Source organism: Salvia hispanica, chromosome 5, assembly GCF_023119035.1.
Source record: "Salvia hispanica cultivar TCC Black 2014 chromosome 5, UniMelb_Shisp_WGS_1.0, whole genome shotgun sequence".
NCBI lineage: Eukaryota > Viridiplantae > Streptophyta > Magnoliopsida > Lamiales > Lamiaceae > Salvia > Salvia hispanica.
Window position 1 is genome coordinate 20766870 of NC_062969.1, and position 13579 is coordinate 20780448.

Below are 13579 nucleotides of genomic sequence, written 5' to 3' on the forward strand. Positions count from 1 at the left end.
GTTCAGGCAAGGACAAGGGGGACAATGTTGTTTTTCCAGTTGGTGATGTTTTGTCCCCTATTTTGATCGACAACTTGCCCCAAGAATCTAATGGGCTATGAGTGGAAGACTCTGAAGTAGAAAAGGCCGGGAAAACGACTAGATAACCCGATCTTGGGCCGATGAATCAGTTATCTGAAGCACCAGGTGTGGGACGATTGGATTCAATTGCCACTGATCTACGGGCTTTTCCACCACTCCAAGTTGTCGTTGCGCGTGGTTCAGGCCATAAGCCGAAAGGCCTGGTCCTACTTGGGTAAGGTTGTTGTTACTAGTTGATACGCTCGGATTTTGCACTGTTTTAAGGCCCTTAATTGGTCTGTTTTCAATGTCTAAATCGCAATTGATGTCCATATTTTACATGTTTTAACTATTTTGGTATTTTGACATGTTTTGTGAGAATTGTGCATATTTAAGCTAAAAAGATAGGAAAAAGTCGAAGATGGAAGTCTGGAGCGTTTAAGACGTCCAGCGGCCCGCTGCGTGTGTCGCAGCGACTGCTGGGCTATAGCGACCGCTACACCTATAGCGGTCCGCTCCGTAGAAAGTTGTGCTAAAAATCTGAAGACGCCCAGCGACCGCTGGGCAGTGCGCAGCGACCGCTCGAGAAGATCCTGAAGCCACTGAACTAAATTGCAACGGCCGCTACAACTCGTGCAGCGACCGCTACACAAATGGGCAGAAGCTACGGGCAATGCACAGCGACCGCTGGCCAAGGTGCAGCGGTCCGCTGCGAAAACGCGGCGCATGTTATGACCTAGATTTTCTCCAGATTTTACCAAAATTAGCAACCTTTTCCTTATATCCTTAGGATTCGAATTTCCCCTATATATACCCACTAAACCCTCTTCATTCATATCCACTTTTTGCCTCACAATTCTAGAGCATAATATTTGGGAGATCTTCGTTGTGCAAGAGGTTGAAGACGGATTCAAGTGAAGATCAAGGCTATAGGATTCTACCTTTGGGTTTTATCGCTTTAGTTCTTATTTTTACATTGCTTTCCCTTCAAACTATATTTTTAGATTATTCTTTCATGTGTAACTAAATTCATAGGATTTTAGAGATGTCTTAGTAACTCTTATTGGTTTATACAATTCCTTTTTCTATTTAATATCCGTTTTATTTTTACTTCGTTTCTTCCTTAAGTTGTTCCGTAATACTGCATGTTTGAGTGACACATTCGATGATGATTTAATATAACTTGCTACATAATCGTAAAAGAAGGTTGGCGAGTTAGATCCACTTAATAGACACTACAATTAGCTTCCCTTAAAACGGCACTTTTAATTGAGAATGAGGACTTTTCAAGGGTCTTTGGTGCTTTTAGGAGTTATAAATCTAGGATTGACAACCCTAGTGTTAGTAATCTACGCTTGTACCGCATGGGCATAAATTATGTGACTTGTTCTATCGAAGTATAAACTGTGCTAGGGTGTTGTAGTTGCAATTTGTATAATCATAATTGTGATTGCACATCCCTGGACTTCTCTTATCTCATATATTTTACCTCTAGTTTGTGTTGCAATATGATATTTACCGCTTTCAGTATTCTTGTTTTCAAAAGTTTTTCAAAACCTATTGTTTCTCCAAATAGTAAAAGAAGCTTAGTAGAAGGTAGCCAGTCGGTGATATTATTCCCCGTGTTCGACAACCCGGTACTGACCTTTAGCTATACTAGATCTACCATGTATACTTGCATGTATTTTTATTGCTAATAAATAGTGCATCACTAGTGCAAGTGGTGTGCCCCCAAAGGATCTTGGGCCGAATCATGATCCAGCTGAGACACATCCAGCGAGACAACGGTCGTGCAACCGTGGCCAAAATTATTATGAAGATCCGGAGAAACTAAGAGAGTAAATCAGTCGAGAACCGCTCTTCGTTATGCTCAGCCCGTCCAAAAGTCGCGTCGTCGTTAAACGCTGACCTGTCTCAATGATTGTGACAACATGGAATGTTAGGGGACTACAACAATCCCGTAGATAACCTGTTGTTGTGTACTTTATCAAGTTTAATAAAGTTGAAGTCATGGGTTTCATTGAGACAAAGATAGAAGATACAAATATACAGATGTTCGTAGCAAGATACATCCCCTTATCTGGATCCCTCAGACGGTGGATCTGGACGTTCGGAAAGTGGAAGAACAAGCCATCCATGTAACACCCCTTACTCGATCTATTAAACCAAATAATTGGTGTCACATTTCGATACGCTCAACCTTTTATTACGATTAAGTCTTTTTACTGTGTACTTTTTTTGGTAGCAACTAACACACTATTAAACAATTAGCAACTTGCTACAACAAAGAAAACTATCGACTATACATATCTATAAATCCTCAACTAAACATGTCATGTACACACCACTTTAACTTTCTCGACAAAAGAGGCAGTGCGCACAACTGTCCATCTAGCAACATCTCTCGCCACTATACTCTGCAAAAGGGAAGAGAAAGGGAGGTGAGCTTAAGCTCGTAGTGTAACCGCATTCCTAAATATAATCCTTAAGATTTCCATCGATAACACTGTCACACAGTAATAACGTTGTTACCTAGAAAGTCATACCACATCTATTTATATTATATCTCCTAATCTTATATCAATTTATATACCACTTCACATAATATCAATTCTGTCAAATCATATAACAAACATAATTATATAAATAAAATTATACTTTCATCGTTAGTATATTAGCAACCTGTCAACCACAAAATATTCGCCACCAAATAAATTTGTCGAATCATAGAAATGATAGAACCAGCATAATTATATAAACAAGTTGCACTTTCAAATAATAATATAATACTTGTCAAGTAAAGTAATCTTATCCCAATATAGTGCAAATATAGTAATTAATTCTATCAATTCTATCACTTTATTTCATCAACCAACACAATATATAGTTTTTGAGATAATCACTTCACTTTGGATCATTTTAGACACGTATATCTTCTTTGAATCCCATATAAATAACACTTACTCCATCCATCCGTGAATAGGAGTCCCGTTTTTTCCATTTTAGTCTGTCCACGAATAGGAGTCTTGGTTCACTTTTACCATACATGGTAATAGGGTCCCACCTTACACTAACTCATTCCACTCATATTTCATTTAAAACTAATATATATAAGTGGGATTCCTATTCCACTAACTTTTTTCCACCCACTTTTCTTAACACTGCAGACTCTTCCCAATTGATCGACAAGCTGGCAACGACCTAAACCCTAAATCTTGTCTATAGGGGGTGAAGGCATATTTGCTTTAAGTTTTCCCTATCCCAAGAACGGTTAACACCATGATTGTGGTGATTGCAAGACATATCCTTCTGGGGTCGAAGAATGCGAATGTTGCATGAAAGACATTTGTTTACCAAAGGAAGAGGGTGGACTTAGCCTTCAGGACTTGGATATGTTGAATACTACCCTTCATGAAAAGATACTCTAGAACCTGTTTTCCAAGAAGGACACACTGCGGATCCAATGAGTTCTTATGTGGATCATTCATAATGCAAACTTTTGGGAATGACAACCTACGGTGAAGCAGGACTCGCAGCTCATTAAGCATATTATCTCAATCTGTGATGACATGTTCTTAGGTGTTCAAGAGAGGATGTTGCTTATTTGTTGACCAAATGGAACAATCCAAAAGTCACACAAGAAGCGTATGAATGTGGTTCAGACCAAAAGGGGAATGAAGATTTTGATCAAAATTTGTGTGGAATGATTTCATCTCCTAGATTGCCCTTCGAGGAAGATTACAGACACGTGATTGTATCAATTAGGTGACCATTGACAAAACTTGTGCAATCTTTCAACACATGAGGAGTCAGTTCAACATCTCTTCTTCAAGTCATCTAAAACTAAGAAAGTTTGGGAGGAGGTCAGATTTTGGATTAACCTGCGAAGAAGAAGAAGAAGAAGAAGAAGAAGAAGAAGAAGAAGAAGAAGAAGAAGAAGAAGAGTTACTACTATCAAGAACACGATCAAGTGATGGAAAGGGGTAAAACTGGATCTACTATTGTGCATAAAGCGGTGAGGATTGCTCTTATGGCCTTGGTCAACTTCATTTCTAAAGCACGCTATGGTCATATCATTGATGGGAAGCCGTTTGAGGGGCTAGACTAGTCTTTCAAGTCTTACACCATCTGTCGGATAAGTGAGAAGGAAGGAAGCCAGATTGGATACCTAATGCCAGTCTCATAATCTTGGACAGTCTTATGGTACTACTCACTTGGGTACTCTTTTTCCTTTGGGATCTTTTTTCTCTTTGGGCTTTTGATTCCAAAAGATTTTAACGAGGCCCGACCCTTTCTTCTTAGGGTTTGTGAGTAGCATCATCTTGGGACGTTTTCTAAGGCTCTTGCCATTTATACTATTCCTTGTTTGATAGCCCTTGGGGTCTGCCCAAGTGGTCTTTGTTACTCTTTGGAATACTCCTAGATTAATTTTGTAACATGTGTTCCATATATTCAATTGATTTAATTATTAAAAAAACGTGTAATCTTTGGTTGAGTGATAGGTCCTACGTACATGATGATTCATTTGTTTGAGTGTTTCATGGCAGACATTCTTTTTTATCAATTCATCCTTTTGTTATTCAGGTAATGAAACACCCACCAATAATTTATATTATAGTCACTGTAAGAGATCCTAAGTTGCGATACTTAGATTACAATAACCTATGTGGATATTGTTGGAAAGAAATCACGCGAGATCACGCAAGATCAGGAGCACGATATATGGAATCAAATCATACCATAGATAGAATGCAAATAAATGTAAATTAGGTTTACCATGTATAGAGATAACCTAGTCTATATAAGCTCTGTCCTTGTACAGTTTTTTGAATGAATAAGAATGAATATTTCTACTTATTTCAACATGGCCTCAGAGCAGAAAAAACGATCCTAGGCTCAGAAAAGTTTCATCATAGCCAAAATACCATTCTCGACCTTTTTTCAGCCAAAATTAAGTCCAGAAATCGAACCCTACAGCCAAAAAAATGTCAGATACAGAGGAGGAGACCAAACCTAATCCAGATCAGACGAAAAGCTTGAGAAACAGTAAGAGTATCACGGTAGCATTCAAACTGAATGGGAGAAACTACCCCTTATGGTCAAGATTGATCAAGGTAAAGATAGGAGGCCGAGGGGCTTATTCCTATATCAGAAACGAACCACCAAGCCCCGGGAGCAAGGGCTTTGAGGAATGGGAGGAGAACGATCTCATCATGTTCTCCTGGATCGTAGATAACATCGAGGACGACATCATCTCCGATTTTGCGCACCACCAAACATCAAAGGCGTTGTGGGATAGCCTCGCCGTGACATACGAAAACAAAGCAGATAAGTATTTGATTTACGATCTAGAGGAGAAAGTAATTGCAATCAGACAAGGAGACCTGGATTTAGAGACATATTATCGGAGGATCCACGGACTGTGGATCAATATAGATCGCTGCCAGAAGCAGCCCGTTACTTGCTGCGACAAGGGAATCGACCAGTACAGGGTACATTCGAACGAGAAGCGCTTGGTAAAGTTCTTAACAGGGTTGAATCAGGAGTATGATTCAATCAGACGAGAGATTCTAAAGGAAGATCCCTACCCATCAGTGGAGGCTACCTACGGGTGTGTAAAGACGGAGGCTGCTCGACGATGAATCATGCCACAGACGTCCGCCACACCCACCATAGATGCCGACGGCGAGAAAGCCGATTCATCATTTGGGATTGGACACGGATTGGCCGCACAGAGCAACCGCCCACCGCACCGGAGCGGGCCACCACAGCGCCCCGTCGCCACCACAGCCACCGGCCGACTAGGAAACCACCGCCCCGACACCTCCAAGATGTGGTGTTCTCACTGTGGAAAGCAAAAACACACATGGGAAACCTGCTTCAAGCGATTGGGGTATCCGGAGTGGTGGGAGGAGCGACAGAAGGCGAGGGGTACACCGGCGCAAAAAACCCTTAGGTCCGACAATGGGAGAGAATTTGTTAACAATACCATGACCCAATTCTGCATAGAAAAAAGAGTAATCCACCAAACTTCATGTGCCTATACACCTGAACAAAACGGGGTTGCCGAGAGAAAAAACCGAACCATTCTTGAAATGACTCGAGCCCTAATGATCGAATCCAAAGTCCTGAAACATTTCTGGCCCGAAGCCATTGCTACCTCTGTCTATCTTATAAACCGCCTACCTACTAAAATCCTTCGCATGAAAACCCCACTTGATATCCTATCCAAATTAGCCAAAATACCAGACCACCTAAATCTCTTACCCAAAGTCTTTGGATGTACTATTTACGTCCATATCCCAAAACATGAAAGATCCAAACTATCACCTTGTGCTACCAAATGTGTCTTCGTAGGGTACGGGCTGAACCAAAAGGGTTACCGATGTTATGATCCTCTTACCAAAAAGGTCACTACCACTATGAATTGCAATTTTTTGGAAACCGAATTCTTTTACCACCAATCCCACCTTAGTAGTCAGGGGGAGAATAATCCAGGTAGTACAGTGGACTATCTAAGTTGGGTTGTGCCAGTTCCAAACTCTTCGATTGAGGACCCACCAGTACCCGTTGTCACTACCGCCGAGCAGGTCTCACCACAAGAGTCAGCTCATCCACCTCAGAATTCTCCTCCGACGATATCCGAGGTAATTCATGAACCCGATCCCAGCTCTATACCGGTTTTCACTGACTCTATTGACACAAAACGGCGAGAGGAGGAAAATGTTATTGATGGAGACACAGGACGGTATACACTTCCCTATCGGAGTACAAGGGGAGTACCACCGAAACGATACTCCCCAGAAAAGATTGGCAAGAAGAGTCGCTATGGGGTGGCAAATTTTGTGCAAGGGAATTTAACCAAAATGGCCCGAGCATTTGAGGCTGCATTGTATGAGGAGGAAGAGATTCCACAGTCAGCCGAGGAAGCTATGAAGATTAAGCACTGGAGAGAAGCTATGTTTACTGAGATGAAGGCATTAATGAAGAATAATACGTGGGTGAAAGGGAAGCTACCCGACGGAGTGAGGACTGTTGGGTGCAGATGGGTGTTTACTATTAAGAGAAGGCCAGATGGTACTATAGAAAGATACAAAGCCCGACTTGTGGCAAAGGGGTACACCCAGACGTATGGCATAGACTATGATGAGACCTTTTCTCCAGTGGCAAAGATCAACACCATGAGAGTTCTGTTCTCGATTGCCGCAAATAAGGATTGGCCACTTCATCAGTTTGACGTGACCAATGCCTTCCTTCACGGAGAGTTGCCAAAGCCAGTTTATATGGAACCTCCTCCTGGATTCACAGAAGAATTTCAAGATGGGAAAATCTGCCAACTGAAGAAGACATTGTGCGGGCTAAAGCAGTCCCCACGTGCATGGTTCGGAAGGTTCACCGAAGTGATGAAGAAATATGGGTACAAACAAAGCATTTCCGACCACACTCTGTTCTTAAAGAAGAAAGATGGTAAGATCACGTGCTTCATTATATATGTCGACGACATGATCATTACAGGAGATGATACAGATGAGATAGCCGAACTAAAGAAGAACTTGTTTCAAGAATTTGAGATGAAAGACTTGGGTCTTTTGAAGTATTTTCTGGGAATAGAAGTCCTACGGTCGAAGAAGGGGATATTTATAAATCAGAGGAAGTATGTGTTGGACTTGCTAGCTGAGATTGGGATGCTAGACTGCAAGCCAGCAGACACCCCGATGGTTCAGAATCATGGATTGCAAATAAAGGAAGGAGGTAAACCGACAGATAGAGGAAGATATCAGAGACTAGTTGGGAAACTGATCTACCTTTCCCACACAAGGCCGGACATTGCCTATGCTGTAGGAGTGGTGAGTCAATTTATGCATGCACCTCAAGAAGAACACTGGGAGGCAGTCTTGAGAATTATTCGGTACTTGAAGGGGACAGCTGAGCACGGGCTCATATTCGAGAAACACAATCACATGGAGATACATGGATTTACTGATGCCGACAGGGCAGGGAACCCAAACGACAGGAAGTCAACCGCAGGATATTTTACCTTTGTCGGAGGTAACCTTGTTACGTGGAGGAGCAAGAAACAAAAAGTGGTGGCACTCTCTAGTGCAGGGGCATAATTTCGAGGGATTAGAAGTGGGTTGACAGAGATATTATGGCTAAGGAAACTCATGAGCGGGTTAGATCTTCGCCCAGTCCAACCGTGTAGACTCTTTTGTGATAACAAGGCGGCAATCAGCATCTCGGAAAATCCGGTACAGCATGATCGAACCAAACATGTGGAAGTGGATAGGCACTTCATAAAGGAGAACATCGAAGCAAAGATAGTTGAGATGCCATATGTCAAGTCCGAAGATCAACTGGCGGATATTCTGACAAAGGCGGTGAACTCAAAGTCGTTTCAAGAGGTACTAGGCAAGTTAAGTATCGGGAATCCTGTTACTTAACTTGAGGGGGAGTGTTGGAAAGAAATCACGCAAGATCAGGAGCACGATATATGGAATCAAATCATACCATAGATAGAATGCAAATAAATGTAAATTAGGTTTACCATGTATAGAGATAACCTAGTCTATACAAGCTCTAATCCTTGTACAGTTTTTTGAATGAATAAGAATGAATATTTCTAGCGATTTCAACGGATATGATACTTGTACTTAATATTAAGCTATATTATAATTAGTATGTCGACTTATAGTTGATTATAGTATTAATAAAATAGTGCACTAGATTCCTTGCAGAAGAAAATTTGTATTTATAATCTGGATGAAATGTACAATCTATTGTTTAAGAATTGTAGTGTTAGCTTAATTAATACTCCTTCCATTCCATAATAGTAGAGTCATTTTGCTATTTTAGTATGCTCTATAGTGATGAAATCAATTTCCTTTTTAGTAATCAATTTCCTTTTTAGTAAAAGTCAACACATTTCTTCTCACTTACTTTTCCCTACTCTCCTACTTTCTTTTATGTACTTTCCCTCTCTCATACTTTAATATCTTTTTATTTAATATATTACACACATTTTTCTCAATCTCCGTGATGAAAAGAAATGTCTCTACTACTATGAAAAGGAATGTCTTATTTTTTTTATGTTATGTTCATATTTTCCAACTAGGATATTAGGTGGAGTATATTTAAATAATTAATATATAATGTGTTATTTTATAACAGAAAAGTTAACAGTTCCGTCAAATAGGGATTGTAATATATCAAATATAAAAAGTATAAGGATATACTAAAACTGAAAATTTGTATAAGAACTTAGTGAAATAAACAATTAAAGTAGAAGGAGTTAACGATGCGTTTGGAAAAAAAGGAAGAAGAGAGACAATTATGTTTGTTTCTTACTGAAGAGTTATACAACGTGTAGAAACATAAACAATCGTCCGATAGTTGTAGATTGTAAAATTTAATTTATATTTTAATTAACTGTTGATATCTAGAAATTTATAGAAAAATTTAATTCCGTGTATGTATTTAAATATTATTCATTTACTTTAAAGATATTTAGATATTAAATAAATTCTTCACCGAATCTATTTAATTTCTCATCACAAATTCAATGAAAAGATATTACTACAAAAACTACTTCCACGGAATAAATCATTAAGGATGAGTTGTAAAATGTTAATGGAAACACATGCCAAAAAAAAAAGAAATTACTATTCTTGGGAGTGTCAATGTGATTAGTTATTTTCAATATTTTGCAAAAGTAACAAAGTTAGTGTGAGTGGAAGAAGGTAGGTGCTTAAATAAAATGTTAGGGAGATATGTGCTTCTCTTTTATCCTTTTGTAGAGGAAGAAAAGGAAAATACATTCGATCGCTCAACCAACATTAAGTACTCCTCCCTCCATGTTTGCAACTTAGCCATAAAAATAAATGATGGCTCACCTTCTTCATGTGAATGCTGTAAAAGCCAAAGCTAAGATCTACTAGCATCTACCTCTCTCTCTCTCTAGGAAAAAATTAGCCAAAAATGCTCAAGAGACAAGAGAGTTCACTCTCAGCGTCTCGTCGACAAGCCGCCTGCACCACACCGGAAACTCAGCATGCAAAAGCCATCGGGTGCATGTCCGGCATCATTCGCCTCTTCTCCAAGTATCAAAATTCCAACAGACGCCTCACATTTGGTTAGAGTTAGACATTCATTTTTAGTAGCAATTTGATTCTTCACAACACAATCCAATACAATATAATTTTTCAGGTAAAAAGCAAGAGAAGAAGAAAGCAGCAACAAATTCAGAGGGAGAAGTTAAAGTGGTGAGGAGCCCGACGCTTCCACCGGAGATCCGACGAGTAGAGAATTATTCGTCGGTGGTGGCGAGGCTGATGGGAGTGGAGGATTCGAAGCGGATTGAGGAGGATAGTAATAGTATTAGAGAGAAGCGGCAGCGGCTGATGGAAGCTCTAGAGAAATGCAACGAGGATTTGGAGGAGCTCAAGAGGATCATCAAGGCGGTGCAGACGGCGAATGGTGGCACCAAAATGTGTACGGATGAGAAGCCGGCAGATGAGTTAACTTGTTCGCCCCTCACCACAGGTTAGTCTCTTTTTTCTTCACTACTTTTAAGAAAATAATTAATTTCTTCCTAATTAATTGTAAAAATTATCTGAACTCTTTTTACGCCGGTCTTCAGATTAACAATACAATTAATTTATTATTAAGGAGAAAATTTTGGTGTATCCAGAACACAAGATATGATTCTTGGTTTGTACACTCCATATTTATATTAATTAATGATTAAATGATATAATATTAAATGATTGAATTAACATAGATATAACGTGACGTAATAAAACATGATTATTCGAGTCGAGCGTATAACCAAAAATTGAATGATATGTACTATTATCGTTATTTCTCTTTGTCATTCAATAAAATTACATATAATTATAAGCCATGTAAATTCATAATGAAATCATGAAACGATATAAAAATATAGGGAATACAATGTAACATGCACTATTCAAAATTGTCATTCTTATATGTTTTTTTTCTTGTTGTTTTATAGATGTTGAAGAAAACAATTTAAATATAAACAGAATAATCTTGTAACGTACAAAGTAGAACACCCATGCTCTGTCTTGAGAAACCAATCCTACAAGGCAAATGTTGATATTAATATACTCCTCCTTTCCAATATGTGTCATGCTTTGATCCAATGCGAGTTTTATAAAATGTAATAGAAAGTGGATTGAAATATAGAATATAATTGTGATGAGTTGGTGGAATGTTAGACTCACTATTGAAAATGATAAAAATATAATGGATAATTAATGTGGGATAGACAAAAATGAAAAACTAAAATATGGATTGAGGGACAGAGGAAAGTATTATACATACACGAATTGAACATAGAACAATAACTACAGTCCACATACAGAGATATTGGTACGTAATGAGAATATGGACTATATGTAAGTCGAATAGGGGGGAACTATGCGACTAAATTATAAGAACAAACAATTATATAACTATTTATAATTAGTAGCATCAAATATTATAATTGTTTCCTTTCTTTTTTGATGGGGATTAAATACTCAACGATACTTGGGCTTTAAGCTTTACCAGAGGATAAATCTATTGTTATCTTGAAGGCGTGCAATATTTCATCATAACATAAAAACTCGACCTCTCACACTAAAAATTACTACTATCAAATAATCAAATTATTGGTATGAAATTAGAACCACATTAATACTGCACTATGATATAATTAGGAGGTCTATTTACATTATTGCATCATAAGTTTTATTTTTATGTTGTCCTGCACTATTTGAAAGGCTCTTGTTTAAAACTCATCTCACATTTACATATTATAAACTGATATCTCTTCAATTAAAACAATATACATAATAATATACTATAATCGCAAATAACACTTGTTATGAGGCAGTCAAAGGAGATTAAAAGTGAATAATGGAAAAATAAAGTAAAAACAGAATGAGTGAGTGTGGGTGCAGTTCCAACAGTAAAGAAAAGAAGTTACATCATTGTTGATTAGAACTTTTGCTTTTAATGACACACCACTTTCTCTGGTTTCTTATATACATAATTTTTGGGTCCACTCCTCCACTTTCATCTATTTCACACTTTTGTCCACTCCATAATTTATGCAACGGTTACTTCTTTAATTCATCATTTCACGTAATTAGTGCAATCACGGAGATGATACTCATTTTATATCGTACATAAATGTAGAGAATAAAATATCAAAGGCAAAATATAGTGTTGGATTCCATATTGCCAACATCTAAAACGTAATAACCATTAGTGATTTAGTTCTTAAAGTTGGTAAAAATAGTACTCCTAACTACCATTGTTGGAATATCTTAGTAACATTATTACGATAATTTGATGATTAATATTGCTCAAATATTATTATATTTATTCATCATGTACGGGGAGAATATGTTTTCAGGTTAAGTTAGTGACAAAATCACGACCTAAGTTCTAGAATCGACATAATTATTCTAATTTAATTAGTCCAAAAAATGTATACATGCAATATGTGACTTATTTAATTGTGTACAACGAGTACTTACCGTACCTATTATGATATCTAATACTCCATATCTTTGGATACATGAATAATATTTATTTAGAATGTGGAAACATATGAACATACCCTTCATGGGCCGGTGGATAAATGGAAAAAAAAAATGTTCCATCCTATTTTATGGACCCTTTTTATTTTAGGTCATAAATTTTGGATTGATTTTTTAGTGTAATTAAATTAGAGAACACTCAATTAACATTAATATATTAATTAAATATCTCAATTCTTACTTAAAATAGAAATAGTGTAAGTATTTTGAAACGAAGCGAAATGGAAATAATACGAATAACATGAGACAGAGGAAGCAATAAAATATGATGAAATTGATGTTTGTCCTGCAGGAGAGGTGCAGGTTCCACAACATCGGAAGCCGACAGCCACAAAGAAGCCCGGAGAGGATGAGGAAGCCATGGCCATAGCAAGACTAGTGACCAAATCCACAATCATTGAATCATCACTTGAGATGAGGCGGCGGGCGGCGGCGGCAGCCTCATCACCGCCTTGGAGCAGCAGAGCTATGGTTGAGAGCGTAGAAGAAGTGTGCAATGACATAGCATGGGGTGAAAAGAGGGAAATTGGGAGAATAGGGTTAGTGGTGCAAGATCATGTGTGCAGAGAGTTGATTGAAGAGCTTGTCAAAGATTTGAAATCTTCCTACATTATTCCACCACTTCCTCTTGAGGCATGCAAAAGGAAGCTTTGTTTTTCATAAGTAATTTGTCAATGCAATTTGCATACTTGCATGATTTGAACGTTGATGATAAAATTCTAGGAATTTTTTAGTTTGCTTTTGCAATTAACATAGGTGATAAACAATATATGCCACTCAAATCAGATTTTTAGTAATGGAAGGGTGCTCGATTCAACTAACTGTCTACGTATTTTGTCTTTTATTGTACTATTATGACCAGGGACGGAGCCAGGAATTCCATACAGATGGGACAAAAATATATATAAAGA

At 38.1% G+C, this 13579-nt stretch overlaps 1 protein-coding gene across 1 annotated transcript; it reads left to right on the plus strand.

The window, feature by feature from the left end:
• The first annotated feature begins 9859 nt into the window (after positions 1 to 9859).
• On the plus strand, positions 9860 to 13371 carry LOC125187741. Its single transcript, XM_048084375.1, has 3 exons — positions 9860 to 10189; positions 10264 to 10599; positions 12961 to 13371. Exons 1-3 carry the CDS (start codon positions 10036 to 10038, stop codon positions 13329 to 13331), a joined length of 861 nt encoding a protein of 286 aa, XP_047940332.1. The 5' UTR covers positions 9860 to 10035; the 3' UTR covers positions 13332 to 13371.
• The last annotated feature ends 208 nt before the right edge of the window (positions 13372 to 13579 follow it).

What these genes read in the sequence shown, in the direction of transcription:
- LOC125187741 (XM_048084375.1), top strand. Translation starts at nt 10,036, where the DNA reads ATGCTCAAGAGACAAGAGAGTTCACTCTCAGCGTCTCGTCGACAAGCC. An exon ending in CAACAGACGCCTCACATTTG is followed by an intron (nt 10,190 to 10,263) that starts GTTAGAGTTAGA and finishes ATAATTTTTCAG; the next exon opens with GTAAAAAGCAAGAGAAGAAG. An exon ending in TTGTTCGCCCCTCACCACAG is followed by an intron (nt 10,600 to 12,960) that starts GTTAGTCTCTTT and finishes TTTGTCCTGCAG; the next exon opens with GAGAGGTGCAGGTTCCACAA.